This window comes from Vulpes vulpes, chromosome 3, assembly GCF_048418805.1.
Source record: "Vulpes vulpes isolate BD-2025 chromosome 3, VulVul3, whole genome shotgun sequence".
In the NCBI taxonomy this organism is placed as follows: domain Eukaryota; kingdom Metazoa; phylum Chordata; class Mammalia; order Carnivora; family Canidae; genus Vulpes; species Vulpes vulpes.
Genome location: NC_132782.1, coordinates 13760063 through 13785157, shown reverse-complemented (window position 1 = coordinate 13785157; position 25095 = coordinate 13760063). Strand labels below are relative to the sequence as shown.

General features: G+C 39.4%; 1 protein-coding gene across 11 annotated transcripts in view; it reads left to right on the top strand.

Annotated features, from left to right (window-relative positions):
• STK39 (serine/threonine kinase 39) overlaps positions 1–25095 on the top strand; it is a 437393-nt gene that overhangs the window by 373265 nt on the left and 39033 nt on the right. For all 11 annotated transcript variants that reach the window (XM_072751854.1, XM_072751856.1, XM_072751855.1 and 8 more), the window contains 2 exons: positions 4091–4143; positions 8277–8345. In XM_072751854.1, coding sequence (XP_072607955.1) covers positions 4091–4143; positions 8277–8345 — 122 coding nt within the window. The remainder of the gene's footprint in view (positions 1–4090; positions 4144–8276; positions 8346–25095) is intronic.

The window sequence follows — 25095 nt, the reverse complement described above, 5'->3', positions numbered from 1 at the left end:
TATTTGTATATGACATATAGCATATATGCATTTTATTTATAACATTTATATCTGTGTGTGTGTGTGTGTGTGTTTGTTTATTTATTTATTTATTTATAAACAAAATTGAGCCCAAATTCCTGCCTGGCTTAACCAGCTGGTGCAGAGCAGTAGTTGCCTTCTTTAAATAGGGAAGAAGCTTTCCAGCTGGGAGAACACATCTCCCTGTTTTTTCCATATATTTCCTGCTTTACTCATTGAGAGTTCCTGCAATGGTGCTTACAAATTGCTTGTGAGAGTATAAATTGGTATGACTTGAATGAAGGGGAATTTGACAATATCTATAAAATTGCAAATGCGTTTATCCTTTGACCAAGCAATTTGCTTCTAGAAATTTATTTTCATACCCACGTATTTGCGAAATGACATAAGAACAAGGTTATTCACTGAGCATTGTTTATACCAGTGGAAGACTGAAAACAGTCTGTTCATTGAATGGGAAGGATATAGCAGACAACGGAATACTATGTAGCTATTAAAAAAAAAAAAAAAGAATGAGAAAGCTCTCTCTGTGAGCCACTATGCAGAAATTCCAAGGTATGTTATTAAAAGAAGAGGCAAGGTGCAGAGCAACGGATATAATATGCTACGTTTGTATTAAACAGGCTAGAAGGAACTGTGTATGTATATTTGCTAATATATGCATGAAACATCTCAGGAAGGGATGTACAAAAAGCCTATACCATTAAGGGGGACCAGGTAGTTGATTAATAAGAGTAGGAGGCCTAGATTTTAGAGAGCACCTTGTTGTACCTTTTGGGTTTTAACCCATGTGGTGGTATCACCTATTTTAAAAAATAAATACTCTGCGTGAACCCTGTAGACATTTGCCTTTGTGATGCAATATTTACCTACAATGAAAAATAAGGGTTTGTGCTTACCGAATTTAGGAGTATGTTTTTTGATGGGGTGTTTTTTTTTCTTTTTGGTTATTTTTAGGATTAAAAGTAGTTTTTGTTGTTGTTGTTTTTAAGGATTTTATTTATTTTAGAGAGAAAGTGAGAGCCAGGGGTCAGGGAGGGGCACAAGGCGAGGGAGGGAGAAAACCAAGCGGACTCCTCACTGGATATGGAGCTCAGCATAAGGTTCAATCTCAGGACCCTGAGATGATGACCTGAGCTGAAATCGAGAATTGGATCCTCAACCGACTGAGCCACCCGAGCACCCCAGGATTAATAGGGTTTTTAATAAGAGTTATTACTGGTAGCCTGGGTCTTGAAGCTGTTAATTTCAAGTTTCAAACATTTCCTCTATAAAGTTGCACAGACTTAGTTTCTGGCCTTAAATCATACCTATTTTCAGCTTCTCTGAAATCAAGAATATCCTGTGCCATATCAATTAAAGTAAATGTACTTTCAATTAAAGGTGTTAAGTATGAGTCTGAAAAGATTAATTCTTTATAAAAGGATGACCTTCAGTAGTTAGATCCAATTAGGCATTTTTCCAACTATATTTCAACCTGATGAGACAAGTCTACTACTCACAATCAATCACTGTGATCTTTTCAAAGGCAAGTATTTTAGGTTCAGAGTCATAAAAGAATGACTTGACTAGGCAACCTCCATAACTCGAACCATAGCTGATGTAGAAATTATGATATTAGATATTACTTCCATAGTCTTAATGAAGAATCAGGATGTGTGTGATGATATTTTGGGTACAGTTCCTATACCTCTCTTCTTATGGCCTTAGTAGGACAAACTAATTTATACAGGACTGACCAAAAGAAAGAGAGGAAAGGAATTGACAGTGGCCTAAATTAACATCAAATCAGATTCCTTTTTCTTTTTCCCTCCTTTTGTCATTTCATTATTAAATATAGTATAAATACTTGCTTTCCTAGTGATCATTTTTCTTTTCTTGTTGGGCTGTTTTAGTTCTAATCCAACCTTTGTTGATATACAACACCTAAAACCAAGGCTATTAAATAAAAGCATGCTTGCTGATCTTTTTATGGTGATATGCAGAATATTGAGGAAGATTGTTTTTCTCTCAGAAGTGAAAGGAAGCCACTGAATTTGTAAACCTGGAAAGGCCACTGAATGTGCTTGTCTAAAAAATGAAAAACAAATAATACCTACTTTGCATATCTTAAAGGTTGATTGCTGGAATCAAATGAGATTTGATTCATGAAATTTGCTATCAGTGTTTCTCAAAGTGTGGTCCTGTGACCATAGAAGGTGTGTGTGGGGGGAGGTGGTCCTTGAGTCTCAGGGAGCCCATGAGGTCAAACTATTTTCATAATAACATTGAGAAATTATGTGCCTTTTTCACTCATTATTTCAACACACTTAGAGTAGAATTTTCCAGTGGCTGGCGCTATGATATGTGATCTTGCAGCAGATTGAACATAGAAGCAAAAATAAGAATCCACTTATTTATCTTAAGCCAAACATTATAGAGGCTTACCAAAAATAAAAAAATTGAGAGCCGCTGATATATATGAAAGTGCTGTGTAAACGTGCAGTGACATTGGTAGACAGTGCCATAGTCAAGCAGCTCATCTGCTGCAGATACTGATTGTGCATGATCTACTCCATCTCCAGGACAGAGTCCTTAGTCTGGGGTCCAAGCTGACATCTGAACCATCTTCAATTGTCTCCAATTTCATGTATTGGTCATAGGTTTACTTTTTTAGAGTGAGAATCCACAATTTGCAGTCCTAGGTCCTAAAAAGCAATCAAAGCTTTAGCCATTTCTGTTATCCCCTCATCCCGTTCTATCTCTAAGAAGAATAGTGAGTGACAGTCAAGATGAGAACACCTGCGAATAGTGGTTCAAGGCTCTTAGGACTGTGGCCTGGGCTTGAGCATCTCTTGAACTCTTGACCCTTACTTCCCTGCTTGTGGGAGAGTATAGACTTAGGCTGGCTTGTCTAGGCATGGGAGAAAGGCTTTCTCTAAGTTAATACCATGCCTTTGTCATTTTTCTGGGCCTCCTGCATTTAGTGCGGTAGGAGGTCCTAGGACCTGAAGAAGCGGCCTCAGGCTGTGGACCAGAAAGGGCCCAGAGACTGGTGGCATCATGATGTGGGCACTGAACATAGAGACCAGGAGTTATTACCTCAAGTTTATTTGGAGTCCCAAACTGGAGAATTAAACAGGATTATATCAGACTCTCCTGGCACCAGACCAAGACTGTTTGGGATGGGTATTCATGCCATCTCTGTCTCTATCTCGGACCTTTGGAAGCTGAACAAATAGTTGGGTGTCTGTAGAAATTATTATTTCATGTTTCCTATTGCAGTTTCTTATGGTATTTTTATTAACGTTAATGGTAGCATCTGTTGAGAGTTTCTCATAATATTTTAGTATTCTTGTGAGAATTTAAAACCATTCTAATTATAGCTCACTGCCCCATATCATTTCTTGAAATTAATATTAATGGAAAACTCATATCTTAAGTATCTACTTGTTTCATATTTCCCTAGTATCAGTTTTTGGATCAGATATACATACAAATGTATATATTACTGTTTCATGTAAGCATTTTATATTTATTTTTTAAAAGTTTATATATTCAATGGATAACTTCACAACATTCAGGGGTCCTACTGTGTAGATAAAATTTTTAATAACAAAATATATATCCTTTTTTGAGCATTTTGTTGCATGATTCAATGTGTAGTGTTGTCATAAACTTTACCACTGAGACCATCTTTCCTATTTGTTTCACTTTTAAAAATAATTGATAAAATACTATTTTTAGGAAAAATATGAAAAATGTGCCAAGTCATTTATTTTAGACTAAAATCTTCTGAAATTTTTAACTATAGAATTATATGTAAGGTTATTGGTTTAGTGTAGATTTTAGAAAAGAACACTTTATTTTTGAATTTTTGTGAAATACACGTTTATATAATGTAAATTCAATCAGTTCTCCCTTTGTTATTATCATAACTCTCTCTTCTGTTTGAGGAATTACTCAGAGGCGACCCAAAGCTGTAAATGCTGTCTACATGTTAGTAGCATCTTGTAAAAATTAGAATACATTTAGTTTGATTAAGCTGTAGTTCATTGGATTTTAATGTGCTATATGTTATGTATTTCAGAAACTCCAGAAAGGAACTTAATGACATACGGTTTGAGTTTACTCCAGGAAGAGGTAAGTTTTAATTGAAATTATTATTTTATTGCTGCAAAGAGCATTGAAGAAATTGATTACAAGCGTGTGGTTATAATTTGCTATTCAAAAATGCTTTCTCTGAAAGTGAAGAAAGGAGGATGGAAGGAAGGTAGGGAGAGAGGAAGGATTTGCAGTAATTGGGGGTAATCCAAACCGAACCTGTACTGACTACAAGAATTCCTGTGACATGCTGTATGGTTTATATACACATACAAATGAAATACATTAGCTCAACCATGAAAATAAACTCTGGCGTGGTGACACAGGGCCTAGAGGATATTGTGATGAGTGTAGTGAGTAACATAGAGCAGTCCTAGTGAGAGGTGAGCAACAAACAAGACATCACACAAGTGCTATACTTTTGCCCCTCTGCTCTCATACCTACCGCTTGGTCAGAACCCTGCCATTCTTACAGCTTCAAGGCCAAACTGGTTGCTCTCTTAGCTCCTGGATGCCTAGAGTTCACAGAACCGTGTCTCATTTCTTGTATCTTTAGCACTTGACTAAGTGCCTGCTATTCAGGAGGCACTTATTTTGGTTAATTAGTGGATAAATAACACATATGAACAGGCTTTGGAGACCACAGGATTAGTTGTTAAGCAAAAATTGCTATTTCCACTCTTTAGTTCATAACCAGAAGATTCCAAAAAGGTGAAAATCAGATGCTAATGCTGAGACTTCCTGTTCTCCCTGACCTGGATTCCGATTTTTAAGTACGTGAAAGCAGCTTCAATGTGTTTATTGAAAATCTTCTAAAATACCTTCTATTATTAAAATAAAATACACTAGGCTCATACATTTGAATATATTAATATACATTAAGCTAATAATACTCTGTAATTATTTTATGTAGTAGAGCTCTATGTGAATTTTGATTTGATTAAATACATCATATTAGCTAAAATTTTGAAAATCTGAACCTTCCTAGTGTTATATCTGGTCAATGAGTTAACTGCTTTGACCTCCCTGCTGTTAGAACCTGTAAGAAGGCACCAACTCAGACATGGACAGGAGCCAGAGCAAACTGGGGGGATTTCAGGAAACCATGTCTATTCATGTTCGGTTTAAAAAAAAAAAAAAAACCACTATTGGCCAAGCAGAACATGTTCCTGGGCCAAATGTGGGCATAGACTCGCTGACCTTCATGTCTAGTCCCCTGTCAACATCAAGATTTAATGACTCCTAGTATGTTTAAATTAAAGTAACATAGGAAGTATTTGTTACAAAATATATGCAAATAGGGCCCCAGTAAATTTGCGAATTGATCTTTCTTTCTGGGAACATCCCCGTCTTGGGAGTTTAGAGTCAGTCTGTGAAATTGTACAGCACTAATTTCTATTACCCAGAAGCATTTTGTTTTGTCATAACATAAGAATATTGACCAGTCAGTGGTATGATAAAGTCGGTAACTATATGCTAAATGCTTTCAAGTACAGTAAATAAAAGAATAGATTCTTCGTTCAAGGTTTTTTTTTTAATTTAATTATTTAAAATTGGCAGCAGCAAAATAAAAGTTAACTTGAATTTCGAGAGATGACAAATGAATTTCTAAGTTGAGGATTTTAGAGGAGAAGATGGCCCTCTCAACATTACTGGACTTCCTTGCTGGCTTTAGCAGCCTTGTTTGACATTGTAGGCTGAATCTGCTTTTGTTTCCCGGATAGAAATTGTAGTGTTGGCTTCCTGATGATAGCTGCTGGCCTTCCCTGGCCAGCTAATAAGGGAAACACCATGGATGTGTCACCGTACTTCTGTGACTACTGAAGCTGTCTGCATTCAGGTGGTGTCTGCACTGGGCATGCATTGTACTGTGTCTGAGCTGTATGCACACATAAATATGTAATATGGCATAGAGTGAATAACATAAACATACTGAATATTCTCTGCCTTCACATGAGAGCAAGCCCTTTGCACTTATTGTGTTGCCATATATTCTGCAAACCAGAGCAAATATGATTATTTATGATGATTTTAACCTGTTTACTATTAGGCATGTTAAGCAGCTTAAAAAAATGTTACCAATTACCTTCTAGTTTCTGTTCTAAACCATTGCTGATCTCTTACTCACATGCATACAAATAACTAGTTAATGGTATACAAACATGGGATATTTCTCTTTTGGGCCAAAAATGGCCAGCATGACCCTTGTGCTATTTTAACATGACTGATCTGGTGTTTAGGAGTCCTGAAAATCATAGGCAGTGCTATAAACTTTAATCATTTGGGAAAGTCCATTGCTTTGGTACTGTTTTAGTGCTAGCCCTCAATGAGGATTTGCTTGATTATTCCATTTTTAACTACATTCTGTGAGCATAGCTCCTTACTCAGGTGTAAAATCTTATTGATACTTTCGAGGTGGTAGTAACACATCCAGATGCTTTAATAGATGATCAGTCCATAGAAATGTAATCACTGCCTACTGTGTGCACTGTGCCTACTAGGTAAGCACTGGAATTCAGTACACTTTTTGTAGAGAAGTTTCTAGTGGCATCCAGGAGGATGAGATTATGAGGCTGAGTTTTCTAATCCACTTTATAAAGCTAAATCGTATGCAGAGTAGAGGGAGCCTCTCACCCTAGATTCCATGCTATGGGATCATTTTATCCCTCAGAGAATTTTATAAGGTGTTTTTTTTTTTTTTTTTTGTACTTCTAGTAAGAACAAGACCCAAGATAAGCCTGCCTTATATGGTATCTCATAGTTGAGAAAGATTCCTTTATTTTTCTTTTCCATTTCTTTCATGTTATTTCCATGTCTGTCTGTTATTCATCATAATGTGGAATGAGTAAAATGATGGAATGCCACAATTTCTCTACATACAACGAATGTACAGTGGCGTTCAGATTTTTTTTTTTTATTGGAGATCCTGGAAATTTCACTGTGTATGAAAGGAAGAAAGAGTGCACTAGAGAATGAGGTACATTTTAGATGATCCTTGGCCAATCATCCTTATCACAGCTACCATTGATTGAGTAATTACTATGTGTCAGACACTGGGCAAAGCACATTAAAGCCCACAATGTGAAAGACAATTTTACCTTCAGCAACACACTCAAGTGGGTGCTCACAGGTGTGCATGCACACAGACCATGGGGGCAGCCTTAGGCATGCAAACTGCAGTGCAATTTAGATGCTTGTTTGGTTCAGCAGCAATACTTTGAGGTGCTCCCTGACTTTGGGACACTCAATCACTCAAGTCAAACCTTCTTTTAGGTTGTTGCCAGCTGCTGAGCCAGTTTTCTTCTCGCCCAGCTGTGGTTCTGGACATTTGCGATAATGTCAGAAGGCCGTGGGGACCGTGTCCTCTCCCTTGTAAAAACACAAGAGTTCATAATGGTTCTTTTGAGCACATTGCCATTTATCAGTTTCTCTTCACAGAGTCTTCAGACAGACTTCTCACTTATTACCATGTTCATTCATAACCTTTCAATTAAGTAATTTTGGTTATATTCACTTGCTACAGCCTGTTCAGTCCCATCTTTATGAGATTTCTAACTCCTGTCAGTTATCATCGAGAAACCACATTCTTTTATTCAGCCACATTTTCAGAGGATGAATCTGTTGCTATCAAATGATCAATGTCATGCTAAAGGAGTTTCTTAATAGCATAAATTTAAATAGCTCATCTTAATAGTCTGACAGGCTCAAAGGCTGTTTGTACCAAATATAAGGCTGTGTCAAGTGCTACCTGTTCAACCTTTGCCATAAATTCTGACTCAGTAGCTACTAATGATAGAAAAGGATTGATGATGGCTGGAATTAACCTTGGCAGGAAAGAAAAGCAGTGTCATTGGGACCTGTTAGGAGCTAATTTATAGAGGTACATTTGAGGATTAATTCAGGTGGTAGCCAAAAGGGCGAATGTTTTTTGGTTCACCAAAAATGAAATAATAATTTTGCAGGACCTCCGTTGAATAAATATCAAGATGCAAGTTCTATATGGCAAAATATATTTCACATTGCTTCTGATTTTTCCTTCTGATAGAATCTGAATTGTTGAATTAAAACACATGTGGGTGATTTTCGTAAATGAAAAATATCTTTTACATTGTACTGGGTTGTTGATTTTTATTTTATGGTTACTAATACATATTCATTTCACATTTGGACAGATACGGCAGATGGTGTATCTCAGGAGCTCTTCTCTGCTGGCTTGGTTGATGGTCATGATGTAGTTATAGGTAAATCACTTTTTAGTATACGGTGTCATTTTGTTGATCTATCAAATAGAAATGCATTTGGAAACAAGTTTTCATAAAGGAATAATTTACTCTGGATTTTTGAAAATTTCTTGAATTATTTTATGTGGAAGAAGTATATATGAGTCGTATTTAATTTTCTATTTTTAAAAACTCATAATTCTGCCCCATTTAATAAGAACCTCACTTATTGGAAATATAACAAAGAGCCGAGAAAGACCCAAAAGTTCACAACATAACAAAAATATGATACTATAAATTCCATGCACCAGAAGTACGGGAACCTCTGAGGTCCTTTGTCAGAGTTTCTCTGTTCTTTCTTTGGGCACAGTTCTAATGAACTTAGATATTAATTTTCCTAGCCATTAACAGGATTCATCACAAAGTCTGAAGGTTGGATGGGACTTAGGGATCATTCAGGCCTGTTCTTTAATTGTGTGCACAGGGACACGAATTCCTAAAAGGGTTCCTTCCATGTGTTGTCTGGGGCCATGCAGCTGGGTTGGGGCAGAGGTGCTTCCCTTTGGACATGGGGCTCTTTTTACTGCTTTGAGAATGAACAGATAACTGCATGGAGATAGAAGAGCCAGCTAGACACAGATTTGCTGTCAGGAGCAGGAGGTGACTGGCGGCCTCTGCAGAGTGTATGGGAGGCAGAGACGCTCTAAGAGGCCAAAGCTGTCATCTAAGAAAAAGTGTAGCCTGGTTCTACCCAGGGGGAGGGTGAGAAGCTCCACACTCCTTAGATAATCCTAAATTTGTGAAAATTATATATAGTCAGTCCATTGCTGGGTATTCATCAAGGTCAACATGACCCTTGATGACCCTAAGTAATTAAGATTAGTTATTAACTTCTTAATGTTAACTATGGCATTAATTAATTATATTGTTAATAATTACCATAACATGGTATTAGGATAATATGCGTATGATAAAACTTTCTTTAGCAATAATCAAATGAAAATTGATGCTTAACATGACTTGGGCCCCTTAAAATGATGTGTTTTAACTTAAAAAAAAATTCAGGTGCTCAAAATAAATCCCTTCCCCAATAATGCTGAAGTTTGTGACTGAGGGAGCTTGGGGTGGATATGCTTACCCATCAGAGTAATCTGTTCTTATCAATTCGATAATATAGGTCGTTATAAAGTGAAATTTTTTAGTGAGTAACTGAGGTTTTAGTGGGAGATTAGGATTCTAAGTAAAGCATCAGTATCTTAATTTGTTACAAATAATATGTCATTAAATGTGAAAATACCTTTATAATTAGAAATAACTGAGCTCTTTTTCCTATTATATATGGTGTACATACTGATTTCCTAGGAAGCTCTGATTCCTCTGCCAAGTGATGAATATATAATGAGATAGACATAGTTTAAAGAAAAGTAGCATATACAGTTATAGACAGGTGTGTGTGTATTTCCTTGTCCATTCTACCTCTCACACTTTGCTGTAAAATCTACTAAGATCTCATGGCCAGCTAAATTCTTACCAAAATGTTCTGCTCAAATGCAAGGGGGAGCTTGAGCAACGAGGTCAGCTCAGCTTTGGTGTCTACTCTAAGTTCCCTCTCAAAGTTCTTTACGTTAATGGTTCTTTGATAAACTTTTTCTCATTAGAAAAAATGAGCACACATGCTTGTGTGGTAGATGACCTGACAAAATGAGGAGAAAACTTAATGGCTTGATCAAGATGCCTTGTAAGATAGGTTTTCCTTGATAAGAACTATGGTCCATACACGAAGCAGCCTGAATTAAAAATTAATAAAATAATAATTTTTTAAAAAACTTCTTTTAAACATCAACTAATGTCTGTTACTGGGTGAGCAGTTAAGGATGAACTAGTCTTTTGAGTTGAGTTGATCCTGGCAGGTGATTGGGAATGTGGAGGCTAGAAGAGATTCTTGGAAAGACACTAGATGACATCTTTTTGCGAGCATGGGCTGACTTCAGGCCTTCAGTCAACTGTAATGCACTGGGTTTTTTTTTTTAGCCCCAGGCTCAGCTGAATCTATCTAAAGGATTTTTGACTGTTAAGCTTTATAAAAGTAGAAATCAAGGCCTACTTCCTATACAACTTATTGAGTGTATCTTAAATACAATAAGAAAGCTTCCATTTTTTTCATACTTTAATGCCCCAGATTTTTCATTTTGCCTTTGCTCCCCTCCTTGGAGCTAAAATGGAAGGTGTTGGAATTAGACCAAGCACATACAATTCCTCCTTCTCTGATAGTGCTAAAAATGCCTTATGGGGATATAGCACTACTAAGAGTTACCGTGTTTGTGTATTTCATTTGATTATCTCATCAATTTCATGAGGTAGAAAGGACAGGTTGTTTTTAATCCATCTTAATGGATGTAAATGGGGAGGTCAAAAGAAGTTTCTGGGATGTTGTATCTTGTCATGGTCTTTGAACTTGGCTCTTATGACTCCAAGCCCAGAGCCTAACCCTGCCTGACCCTGACACTCTGTGTACAGTCAGTTCAGTATCTTCAGCCTTGAAAAGTAGATCCAGATCCTTTTAAATGATGTTTTTTGTGTCTCCTAGCGGGAAAAAATAGCATATCCTTACTTGTTTTTCATACATCAGTGGATGATTTATATTTTAATTGCAGACTGTTTGACAAATGATAAAGTGTGTTTATTTTTTAAACTAAAGATTTTATTTATTGATTGATTCATGAGAGACCCAGAGCCATAGGCAGAAGAAGCAGGCTCCTTCCGGGGAGCCTGATGCAGGACTTGATCCCAGGACCCCAGGATCACGAACTGAGCCACCCAGGTGCCTCGATAGTGTTCTGAATTCTGTCTCCCTTGAACCTGTCCCAGCAGTTCTCTGTCTTCTCCATTATCATCTGCTTCCCTCTTTACATTTTTATTTCTTGAATCTCACAAAAAGCCCCCTCGCCCCCTGTGCTCCTGCTATTCCTCTCCATGGCTTTACAGCTAAACTCCTCAGAAGAACCACCCCCCGACTGTAATCCCTTTCCTCTCTCTGTCTCCTGGCACAAGATGTGTCAAAGCAGAGGTGGCTGTGGTTGGAGCAGATTGAGCCAGAGGAGTGGAGGGAGGATTCGTGGTCTATGAATGATGCTTGCCACGTTCCTGGTTCCTCAACCCAGTGGTCTGTTCTCCGTCCTCGCCCTAAGAGGTACAGCAGCCCCACTGGGCAGTTGACAGTGCCTTTGCCCATGATAACTTTTTTCCTTTGGGTTCCAAGATTCCAGTCTTGGCTCTGCTACCTTATTGATGTTTCTTTCTCAGTCTTTTTCACTGGTTGCTCCTCATCCCTCTCAGCTGTAAATATTAATATGCCGAAGGACTTTTTCATTGGGTTTTTTGTCTTTTCTATAATAATCACTCACTCCCTTGGTGTTCGCTTTCATAGTATTAACGTCTTCATTCTCCTATTCCCAAATGGGCTTCATTCTCCAGCCCAGTGAAGAATTCCAGACTGCAGTCCAGCTCCCCCCTGTGCCATCTTCCCATGGAAAGCTGGTAGCACCCGGGGTTTACTTAGCATCACAATCCAGCACCTGCTGTTTCCTCCCAGGCAGTTCCCCGCCCCCCAAACTCTCCCCTGGCCCTAATCCCTGGGTTGATGTCAGCTCCATTCAGGTGCTCCAGCCAAAGATGTGCCTTATCCTTGTCTTTTTTTTTTTTTTTTCGTCTCATACCTGACCTCCAGTCTACCCAAACATACCCAAAATCTGGCCATAATTCCCATCTTGCTTCCCATCCTGTTTCAGACTTCTTTCATCTCTCACTTGGAATTACTGCATTCATCTCTCCGCTGGTCTCCCTGCTTCTGTCTTTACCTCCTTCCAGCCTGTACCCATCACAGTAGCCAGAGACATCCGTGGAAATAGTAAGCCAGATACAAAAGGCCCCATGTAGGATAATTCTTTTGATATGAAATGACCAGAATACGCAAATCCATAGAGTCTGAAAGTAGATTACCAGGGCCTACTGGGGGGAGGGGGTGAAGAAGGGGAATGACTGCTAATGGGTATGGGGTTACTTTTTCGGGTGGTGCAGTTGTTCTGGAGTTAGAAATAGTAATGATTGCACAACCTAGTACTATACTAAAAACAGCTCAGTTGTGCACTTTAAAAGGGTGATTTTTATGATATGTGTGACTTATATCTCAATAAAAAAAGTAAGCCAGATCACATTAATACTTTAAATAAAAACTCTCTCATGGCTTTCCATCCCACGTCTCAGTGGCTTACAGTCCCCAGCCTGATCTGTCCCCTCACTTCTCAGACTTCATGCCTCACTTCTGTTCTCCCCGTTGCCCATTTCAGCCCAGCCATACTGGGTTTTGTACTAGGAGGGATGCTCCTTCCCTGAGTACACCTGTCTGGCTCCTAGAGCTTAAATGCTGCCTCTCAGAGGGACCTACTTTGACCAGCCTACTTAAAATTGCAACCCATCCGCCGCCCTCCAACTCCTTCCTGATTTAATCATTTTACCAAGTCTCTCCCTGTGTAATAGGCTGTCTGTTTCATTTATTTAGTTAACTACACAAGATTTTCCCTAGGGTGTAAGTTTCCTAAAGGCCAAGATTTTTATCTGTTTTGTTAACTGCTATGCTCCCACTGTCCCTGACTTCGTACCTCACATGGTTGGCACTCTGTAAACACTTGTCAGGGAAAAACAAACACTATATTATTTATTTATTTATTTATTTATTTATTTATTTATTTATTTATTTATTTATTTAAGACACACAGAGAGAGAGAGGCAGAGACACAAGCAGAGGGAGAAGCAGGTTCCATGCAGGGAGCCCAATGTGGGACTCGATCCCAGGACTCCAGGATCATGCCCTGGGCCGAAGGCGGCACTAAACCGCTGAGCCATCCGGGCTGCCCAACAAACACTATTTTTAAATATACAGGTATCTCATAAACATTTACTTTAGGAAAAAAGGGATATTTTGAGTATAAGATCCTCGTATTTTAAGAATATTTTTTGTTTTTAGGAATCTTTTAATTTTTTTATTTTTTTCTTAAAGATTTTATTTATTTATTCATGAGAGACACAGAGAGAGGCAAAGAGAGACGCAGAGACACAGGCAGAGGGAGAAGCAGGCTCCATGCAAGGAGCCTGACGTGGGACTCAATCCTGGGACTCCAGGACCACACCCTGGGCTGAAGGCAGCGCTAAACCACTGAGCCACCTGGGCTGCCCGAAATCTTTTTTTAGACTGCAGAATTCAAGTACCATTGTATAAACATGAAATATGTTCAACTTGACAATTGTACAAAAAAAAAAAAACATAGTCCAGTTCAGCTTAGAGCTTTGGCATCTAGAGGTTTGAATGATTTCTTAGTGTGTATTTTTCCATCTTCCATAATAGAAACTAGCAGCTAACATTTAAAGAGGTTAAAAAAAATCTCCCCCCACCCCCATCAGAATATTCTCTTGAATTTGAGTAAATGCTGAGGGCAACATAAAAAAAACAAAAACCCAAAAGAAGCAATAGTATATGTTATGGAGCAGTGAATGTTATGACTTTTACTATAATGTAACAAACGTGTTAGAACGGCACCTAGCTTCAGGCAATCTGCCTTCAGTGGGGGAACCTTTACAAACCACACTTTGGATTAAGAAGGAATGGTACAGTGACATGGAGTGATGGCTTTTGTGCAAAAGCACAGCCGTGCGGAGATTAAATGCACTGTTTTTCTATTGAAATCATAAACCTACTTGAGTTGTGCTCAAATGCAGCACTACCATGAGGCAAGAAACAGGAGACATTTTAGGCCCCCGTGGAAGTAGAAACTGCTAGGAGTGTCAAGGCCTCCTGGACGAGTGTTGGTCTAAAAAGATAATTTCGTAAGATGCCACAGTTGGTGTCATGCATGTATAAATTTGCGTGTCTCACCTGGCCGGGAGGACTGCTAAATCCTAACAGACCCACCAGATCTGAGTCCTTATTTCAGTTGTTTCAGAGAGGGATCCCAAGGATCACGGATGTTGTAAGGCAGCAGAAAAAAACTTGTTTCCTTTGCCTTCTAGTTGAAAAACAGCCAATCAGAAGTTTTCTCTGCAGTAGTAGCACAGGGATAAACAAAACAAAACCCCAACTCATGTATGAAAGACAACAGAAGTTCTGAATTTTGTCAGACCTTGTGAGAAGTGGTACTTTTGCATCTGTCACTTTTTTTTTTTGGCTTTTCAAGAAGATATTTATTTCTCAAAGGAGAATAAACATTTTATATAGTTGTATAGCCTGTATTTTTTACTGAGTATATTATCATTTTCTTATTTATTTTTTAACATTTAAATTCAATTTGCCAACATAGAGTATAAGACCCAGTGCTCATCCCATCAAGTGCCCTCCTCAGTGCTCATCACCCAGTCACTCCATCCCCTCACCCACCTCCCCTTCTGCAACCCTTTGTTGTTTGCCAGAGTTAGGAGTCTCTCATGGTTTGTCTTTCTAATTTTTCCTACTCAGTTTCCCTCTTTTCCCTTATAGTCCCTTTCACCATTTCTTATATTCCCCATCTGAGTGAAACTATAGGATAATTGTCTTTCTCCAATTGATTTATTTCACTCAGCATCATACCCTCCAGTTCCATCCATATCAATGTAAATGGTGTATTCATCCTTTCTGATGGTTGAGTAATATTCCACTATGTATATAGACCACATCTTCTTTATCCATTCATCTGTTGAAGGACATCGTGGCTCCTTCCACAGTTTGGCTATGGTGGACATTGCTGCTATGAACATTGGGATGTAGGTGTCCCGTTGTTTCAGTACATCTGTATCTTTGGGGTAAATACCCAATAGTGCAATTGTGAGTCATAAGATAGCTCTATTTTTAACTTTTTGAGGAACCTCCATACTATTTTTCAGAATGCCTGCACCAGCTTGCATTCCCACCAACAGTGCAGGAGGGTTCCCCTTTCTCCACATCCTTGCCAACATTTGTTGTTTCCCGTCTTATTTTCGCCATTCTCACCAGTGTAAAGTAGTATCTCATTGTGGTTTTGATTTGTATTTCCCTTATGCCCAGTGACGTGGAGCGTTTTGTCATGTGCCTGTTGGCCATGTGTACATCATCTTTGGAGAAATGTCTGTTCATGTCTTCTGCCCATTTCATGACCAGGTTGTTTGTTTCTTGGGTGTGTTGAGTATGGTAAGTTCTTTATAGATCTTGGATACTCTTTTGAATGAGTATTAGGAGGAGGAACACGGCTGGGCATCTGAAGCTAGCCAGTTGTCCATCCTACTCAGCAGCTCCTGCGGAGATCCAGTCCAGGGGCCCAGATTCCACAGTGAGTGATCACTGGGAGAGGTAGCTGCTTGGCAGCTGCCTTCTGAAACAGTGCCTGCTGCCTGTTCTTTGCTGGGTTTTTATACCACCACTTCCTGGCTTTTAACAACCTATGTGTGTATCTTTTTCCTTTAAGTGGAGTTTAGAACCAGATGTTGGAATTTCTGTTTCCTGAGAAGGGAGCTGTGTTTCTGCATTCATTTACACAATTTTCTTTGGTAGCATTTGAACCTAGCTGAGTAGTTTTTACTGCCCTGGAAGCAAATATTAGCTATATATATTCTCAAAGCTGTCTCGGTGGACTTCTGGACATACTCTTCATTGCCCTGGAATGCTCTTATCCTGCACATGAGAATCCTGCTTACAACCTGTCTGCCCTTCGAGATGCACCATAAATGCCGTCTCCGTGAAGGCTTCTCTGATGCTTGCCACCTCCATAGCAGATTCAGGAGGACAGCTTTCCCTTGTCGTGAATGCCAGAGGAACTGTATTTTACCACATTTAGGGACATGTAGCTTTCATCCTGCTGTCCCTCCTGGTGCCTGCCTTCTCTTTGTCTGGAGTTTGAGAGTGCCCTTAGGGCGAGACCTGTCTTCTATTTTATTGAATCCCTGCCATTCTTGCCACACTTGGTAAATATGCCTATGGATAAATATCCATTTAATTCATTCAATTCCATTTGGCAAACTTAATGTTGGAATTGATTGATCATTGCAACAATACAGATATTATTGTACCTCCTCAAGAATGAAGAGTAATTCACCATAATTGATGTTTTCCTATCGCTCTGCCCCTGTCATCTTTTTCTCTCTCCTAAGAATTGACTTCTTGGGACGCGTGGGTGGTTCAGTGGTTGAGTGTCTGCCTTCGGCTCAGGGCATGATCCTGGGGTCCTGGGATTGAGTCCCCTCATTGGGCTTCCTGCAGGGAGCCTGCTTCTCCCTCCGCCTGTTTCTGCCTCTCTGTGTGTTTCTCATGAATAAATAAATAAAATCTTAATAAAAAAAAAAAAGAATTGACTTCTCCTGTGACTTTCGAGTCTTGGGAAAGAAACACGTTTGGTCTAGAAGGCCTTTTTTCCCTCTTGGACCTGTTGAGGCCAGTGTCTGTCTCAAAGCACGCACCCTGAGCTGTGTGTGTCACTTTTATCTTAGATGCTTATTAAGAATGCACATTTCTGGGCTCCAGTCTAGAGCCACAGAATCTAGAGTCTTGGGCTTAGGAGTGTAGAAATGTGTATTTCTAAGAAGCATCCCAGGTCATTGCCACTTCTTTACTTTCCGCTTGCAGGAGCCTTTGGAGACTGTTTTAGCTTACTTGCATCATCTGTATCTTTTCCAGTCTCACTGATCTCTGTTGCTCTTCTGTCTCATTTTATTCTCTCCTCCCTTCTAAAAGTCTATTTTAAAACCGTGCCAGTTAACTTTTTTAAATTGAGTGTGTGTAAACGGTATAGATGTGTGGAGATACCTTGTTGGTATAAATTTTTACCATAATGAGTCAGTGGGGTTTTTCTTAAAACCCTTGCTGCTCAGGATGCAATGCAGCCTCCTGGTGGCCTTCAGCTTTTCTACATCTATTTAATGGCAAGCTTCAAAGTGCGCAAGCAACCAAACCTTTGCTCATTCAGAAGCATATAGTTGGGTGTGTAAAGTGCTTTGTTTCCCTGGCTTTAGCCAGGGATAGTACAATCTGCTACAAGTTATCTGGAATTTCTTGGGCAGCAGTATGCTTTTACAATGAAAGTCTTGGGAAAGCTGTGAACATATCTCTTATATTTGCTTCAGTGATTATGCTGTGATGTTTACTGATGTTGAAATTCAGTAAAGGAAAACTTCCATTAAAAAATATTGTCTCTATTATACAACTGGACCATGATTTCAAAGTGGTGACAGATAATAAAAAAAGGAAGAAAACTCCTTAAGCTCTTTCTGGGTTTTAGACAGGCTTGGGGTTAGTTGAATGATGTCAATAAATACAGCTGAGTGATTCCTGATTAAAAGTTGTCTGTATGTTAAGTTTAATAGTCTAGGGAATTAAGGATTGTGAGTGGCTTGGGAGAACTATACTGATTGCTTTCCTTATATATACTTAACCAGAAATAAATGTTGACCAGTTTAGTATGGCACAGGGTTATCATTTTCAGAAATGCACCACACTACAAATTTGATTGTAGCTCATTGCTCCTGGCTTCCCAATTATCTTTTTTTTTCCTTTTAAAAAAACTGTATTGAGGAATACAATAGAGGAAAAGTTATTTTAACATGAAAAATTAGTATACAAAAATTATTTAAATATACTTAGAAGTGTTAAACTGGACTATCTAATATAAAACTATTGTGCATTCAGATGAAGGACTATCATTTTTAGCTGAATTAAAATACTCAGAAATTGAGCTCTTTGGAAAGGGCTGTTTGCTCTGTGCAGCGCTGGAGATAGGTCTGTATAAATGTGTAGAGTGCATACGTACACACTTTCAAATTAATTTAGTCACAGACCTAAGTTAATGTATTTTTAAGTTTATTTGATTACAGCAGAAAGACAGACTGAAGTAAAATGTAATTCTTATTTTAACAGAGTATAATTTTTATAGTCCGGTGACCATCCTCCTCCTGCCCCCAGAAATTCAGAGGAATTAAACAGAAGAAACATTTTCATAGGAAACCAAGTCAGAAACTAAAAATAAGCTGCGTAATCTGTGGTGAAATTCACCGTCAGCCCCATCCAGCCCCTCTGCTTGCTTATCTGCAAATTCTAATGGGAAGTGATTGACTATCAGAGAGAAAGGTTGGCAGACTTCTTGTTTTAAGGACATTCTGATTTAGGAGGGAGGGGGGCAATTTAAAATTACCTTTCAAAATAATAGGCCAACGTTATTTCCAGGAACTTTTAGAAAAGCATAAAATAGCACTTGTAGTTTCCTCAAAGGTGTTCTCAGTTTCTGTATTACAGGATTATGAATTAGCGCAGCAGTAAACCACACCGTAAGCCCTAATTTTCTAATTAACTTTGTCACTCTTTATTTGGTTAGGAGTTGTGGATCCTTTTTAAAACCACTGATATAGATTCCAGTTAAGATCTGCACTTAATTTCACTTAAATGAACCAAGAGCCTGCAAGTGGATTAGTCTTAGATATTCACTAAGTTAGCAGTCTTGCTCTTTTCAATTACTTTAAATTGTCTTACTTTAATTTATGTTAATCTAGATTTTAACTCTAGAATCAGATATGCCCGAGGATTACATTCAGTCTAGCCAAACTTTCTGACTGTAGAATTACAATAAACTCCCAAATAACCAGTCCCTACTTGTAGTGAGAATATCTTTCTGGTGAAAGTAAAGTAGGTTTATCCTGGTGCAAGAAACCTAGTCTTTCTAATATGCCTTTTTTGTGTGTTTTTTAACACTAGCAGGTACGTAAGATTTAAATTAGATCGCTTTTTTCCTAACAGTCTGCCCTATTAGTAAATTGATTTGTCTTTGGCTAGAGTGAATGAGTGAGTGAGTGAGTGTGTGTGTGTGTGTGTGTGTGTGTTTGTGTGTGTGTGCGTGTGTGTGTGTATTTACCCACTTCAGAAATCTCTGAGCCCACATGAATTTTAACTATTCCATCAATAGTATAGTATTGTAGATACATGTACATGCCCAGTTGTGCTTGTTAATAGACTGACAGGCAAATCTCCTAATCCCAAACCAAATCTTGCTTTTTTTTTTTCAGTCCACTAATAGAGATGAAAGAGAAGATATTGGCTCCTAATTTCTTATATAACAGAAAATAGAACTCCTTGTTTACCCAATCAAAACAATTTTAAACCAAGAAAGAAAATTAGGTCAACATTTTAGACGCAATATGGATTTGTCATCACTATTTTCAGCTTCATGTCTAATTATAATCTTAAATTTGATCCTGTAGCTTGCATTTGCTTACCATTTTTTAAAAACAAAGAAGACCAGCTTGCCAAATCTAAGAAAATTTTTCTTCTTGTACTCCTTGAGTATCCAAAAGGCACATAAGAATGTTTTCACCCCAGATTCATTTTAAGATCAGGAGAGACCTTGACCCACCACATTGACACTTTCCCCATTGACATTTGAGCCCAGTCATGTTCCTGAGCTAATGTTCATTGAAAGTAAACACTGTCCTGGGTAAGCCATGGCAAGCATTCCATAAATTCAGGTCTTCCTGGAGGATTTCATGTCTGGGGAGACATAGAACCACCCAGTAGGAATTTGTAGCTGGGAAGCATTTGAATAACCACGGGTGCATGCTCACAGGCCTGGCTCTACAGTCCTTCCACCCAAGTACCCTGTGGCACACCACAAAAAGGAGCTGCCCATTAGACTGGGGAGGAAGATTTTTTTTTTTTTTTTTTTTTGGCCTAACTTTTTAATAGCAAAATGCCTTCGTCTTTACCCTTAGGGAGCCTGGTCAGCCTTAAAAGGTTTATTACTGGAAATGAGAACATCCCATTCAGAGTATCTTTTCAGTAATAGACCCCCAGGAGGACCAATTTATAACAAATCTTGAGACTTCTTATCCGTTTGTGATTGTTAGCTAGATCCTTAGAAACTCAATATGTTCATGACTCTTCACTGGGTGAATGGATCTGGGGTCATCATGCTGCCAGCTCTCTTCACTTTTCTCATCTGCCTGTGATATGCAAGGTCAGAAGGACAGGAAAGGGCTTCCAAATTGCCTAGGCTCTAACCTTGGTTTCCTTCCCTATGAGCTCTCAGTTCCTCACATTTTTCTTAATGTTTTGCTGCTTGTAGTTGTCAGTGGAACTGAGTGGGAAGTTGAGAATGGTATGCACTGAAAACTTAACATCTAGTAGAAAAATGGAATACAGATTAGGGGATGTGATTTGGACAACACTATACTTGGGAAACATAAAAATGTTATAGATTGTTCTGACAAATGGGCTTCTCAGCCCCTGACATGGTAGGCTTGCTGGAGCTCTCAGGATTTCTTTAAAAAAAAAAATTGGCTTTTTTACTTAGTGCTCACGAAAATTGTTATCAGGTAAGGAATGAATATGAGATAATCTTGATATATTTTTAGGATAGATTTTTTTTGGTAATGTCAAAAACACAAAACTTTATACAAAATGAGCAATTCTTTTTATAGTTCATTACCAATAATTAAATACAACAGTTCAGGTGGCTTGGCATAATCTGAAATATCCATGAACATCAAATGTCTTCAGACTAAATAGTTGTTAGCCAATAAGAACAGATACTCCCCTGGGCTAATACTGAGAGTCCCCAAAGGGCTGTGTCCCAGAGGCCCATAAGTCACCGTGTCAGTGCTGGTTACCATGTAGTGGGCTCACTCTCTTCCCCTCCCCTGGCCAAGAGACTGAAGCATCCTCACTGGTATCACCAGCCAGCATGAGGGACCTGGTGCCTGTAACAGGGTCCAGCTTTCTGAAGGTCCTGGGATGCTTCCTGTTACTGGGCCAGAGTGGTACCTGCTTCCATGCAAAAGTGGGGACAGGAGCCTTCTATCCCACTTTGTCATCCAGGTCCAGAAGCTGCCCTACTCCATTTGTTCAATAAGTAGGGCATCTGATCTACTCTGTGCCAGGTATACCAGGTGAGCAAAACAGAGTTCTTATCTCCAGAAAGCCCCCAGTCTAATAGGAGAGGAAGACAGACACAGGTCTGAGTAAAATTACAAACTGTGAGAAGAAAAAAGTGCTCTTTTGTGCTATAAAGAAAGTAATAAACAGGGGTCCTCATTTAGATTCAAGAGCAGAGTAAGCCCCTCTGAAGAGGAACCGTGTGAGTGAAGTCTTCGATTTCAGCCTGGCCACGCAGGGCAGAGAGGCACAGCTTGTGCAGAGATAATGAACTTGGTAAAAGATGGCCAGTGTGACTAGATCAGGTGAATGAGGAGAGGGTGACATGAAATAAGGCAGAGCAGGAGGCAGGGGCCAGAGAGTGCAGGACCTTGTAAAAGGCCATTCACCGCAGTGCCTTGTTAGAACCAAATCCTAGCCTTTCCACTTGAATTGAATCACTTTGTAGGTAATATATAAAACTTAGCCTTTTTCCTATCAAAAAGGGCAAGTAAATGCTTTCCTCTAGCCTCATTCATTCTGCAGGGAGTCTACGTACATAGTTTACGTGGGCTCAGATCCTTTGCTGCCTGGACTTGATTCCCATCTGACTGAGGTGAGTAGGACAAGACAAGACCCCTGGAGGACTTGAGAAAACAAAACTGAATGGTGTTTCAGCACTCTGTGTTCATTTACGTTTGAGGGCATTGAAAAGTGAGGTGTAACTTAATGTTTGGGGACCAGGAGAACTTCAGAGATGCCTTCTGGTGATTCCGAGTCCAATTATTCTATCAAAGGGAAGATAGAAGTTCTAGAAGGGGAGAAAACTTGGGCATTAATTGCAGATACCTGCTTCCATGTGTATTCCCAAGGAGAATGAAGTATATTTTTCATTTCATATTGCCTTAATTTCACACAAATTATGATGTGGGCTAAGGTAGCCTTAAATATACAGTAGGACTATTATCATTATAGTAGAGTACAGAAGACATAAAATATTCATGTTCTTTGGGTTAAAGCTTAACTTGCCATTTTGAGTCCACTAATTGTGGGTGAATTTAGCAAATTTTCTTTCAGGGACCAATACTCTAATTACCTAAATTAAAGTAGGCATTCCAGTTAGCCTTATGTTCAGAATGCAGGCATAGTAAAATAAGTTCTTGTCTAGCTGACCTTTATCTTGGTGAACTGGATGTGGAGCTGAGACCATGTTTTCTCACAGTGGTGATTTCTAGAGTGTTTATAAACTAGTAAAGCCATCTGATAGTCCTGGTCATTCCTTTTTTTACCCTCTGTTTACAGGCTTTATTCTCTATGCAATACTTTCTTTCCAGGAAAAAAAAGCTTTCCAAATTTCTGGAGTAGGGGAGAGTAGAGACAATAAAAACACTGAATGGCATAGAAATTACTATACAGAACTCTGTCCAGGCTCCATTATCATACAGGCTCCATTAACTAACATCTCCTGTAATTATTTAAATAACCGATTGTGGATTGATTGGTTATTGTCTCTGGAGTGGCCTTCTGGCTTTCCGCATTGTTTACTGATTTTTGTGATTTAACTGAGCAAACATCCCCATCCTGTTAGACTCTCACCAGCTGAGACACACAGAGAAGGGTGGTATAGGCAGAGAGCACCAGCTTTCAAATTAGATGCAGGTTCGGATCCCAGCTCTGTCGGTTAGTAGATGTGACTTTGGGAGGTTGCTTCATCTCTTATCCTCCATTTGTTCTTACCCACAGAGGGACTCACTTAACCCACAGAGCTGTGATGAGTCGTATTTTGATTACATGGAAAGGTTAGTGTGATAGCAAGCCTGTAAGAGGCACTGGGTACATGGTGGTTCTTTCCTCTTAATACTTGGGAGTCTGTTCATCTGGCCCTCACATAAGACTTCTTTAGTGAGATACCAGCAAGAGATGGAAGGCAGCCCTATGTGTTCCCCGAGGGAAGGGAGTGGAGATAGAAACTCTACGTGAGGAGGAATGACTGAAGCCCTACAGTCTACAAAGAATCCATGAGAGGCACCAGATTTACCTCTGCTGCCTTGGTGCCGGGAGTGGGAGTTCCTGCTCTGGCCCACACAGCACAGGACAGTGGTAAACGGACACTCAGGAAGAGGCAACAGGATGATCGGTCCTACCAAATGGCTTACTTGTGGTCAGCCTGGAGGTGACTCTGGGGACACTTCGTTTAATTTTCTACATGTTTCCCTGTGACTGAGGTTACCCTGTCCTCCTGCCAGGGAGGACATCACATGTATGTACTGCTTGACCCCAGCAGGAGCAGTCAGGAAAGAAATGTGAATCTGCCACCGCCCCCCCTCCGCCCCCATCCCTATGAGGCCTGCCTTTTGAGCTCTGCTTCTATAGCCTAGGATCTGGCTCCTTCTCTCTCAGGTTTTGGGTTCTTTTTTTTTTTTTTTTTTTTTTTTGAGTTCTAGTTCTTTCCCCCACTTACCTCTTCCTCTGATACTTGGCAACAGGAATGCCCATCAATCAAAGGGAGTTTATATCCTTGTCTCAAGGAAGCCCATGTTTCTTTTTCCAAGGGAGTGGAACCATGCCCGTCACCTTGACAGGACAACTCAGACAGAAGACGGTGCAACAGGCCTAATATTTTTACAAACGAGTGGCCGACCTCTGTGAACTTGACCCATTGAATTAAGTAATGCTCTCGGTTCCCTTGCTAAAATGCACTGGTGATACCTAATATCCTAGGCATCTCCTGCTCCCCACTAGGAGATAGAAATAATACTCAAGTATTCCCCCCACCTCAGCTCCATATCTGCTCCCACCAGGTAAATTCTAGGGTTTTTTGGTTTTGTTTTGTTTTGTTGCTTTTTGTTTTTTCAAGATTTTATTTATTTATGAGATAGAGACAGGCAGACACAGGCAGAGGGAGAAGCAGGCTCCTTGCAGGGAGCCCAATGCAAGACTCGATCCCAGGACCCCAGGATCACAACCTGAGCCGAAGGCAGATGTTCAACCACTGAGCCACCCAGGTGTCCAGATAAATTTTAGTTTTAACAAGCATCTTAAACCTGTCTTCATAGATTTCTTAACGATTACTTAAATGATATAATTTTAATAAGATAGGAGTTCAAAAAGTGCATCGTTTCTTTAAAAAACAAATGGGATGCTTTGGGAAATGTGATAAAGGCACATTGTTAAATTAAGTCGGGAACAGATAACTAGAAAGGTTTGTTTTTTTTTAATATAGGATGTTTTTTTTTTTAAATAACCGTGGCCCCGTGTCACAAGATTGGTACATTGCTACAATGAATGTACATTGATATGATTTCAGTGAAAGCATTAAATTTGAAATCTCTTTGTATCATAGTTTTATGTTTCCCTGTTCAAACTGTCATTTTAGATTAACCAGTTAACCCATACCACTGCCAACATTATCAGATAAGAATATTTCTTCTGTACCCACACACAAGACTGACAATGCAATTTGCAGGGCAAAATGAAAATGTAGAGCCCCTTGTTCTAAAATCAGAGAGAAATTCAGAATGGTCTCAACAGAGGATCATGGCCAGCACAGAGCCCCTCTATGCCTGGGGCCCCATGTGTCTGCACAGCCTGAACTCCCTGACAAAGGGGCTGAGAAGGAGCAGTGGCGTTTGAGGATGTCCCTTGGCCCTCTGTTTCCAGTGCCAAGGAGCTGCGCACCTGCCCGTTGCTGAGTTACGGGTTGGGAGGTCTTTATACTGAGCCAGATCCATTCTACTTTAATCTCTGCCCAAGGCAGAACATATCTAATCCCCTTTTCAAATATTGATTCAAAACCCACCTTAATTTCATCTTCTTAATGAACTTTCTTCAGTGGCTGTGTGGTTTTATTTTTTTTTTTTTTAAACCTCCTCCATCTCCTCT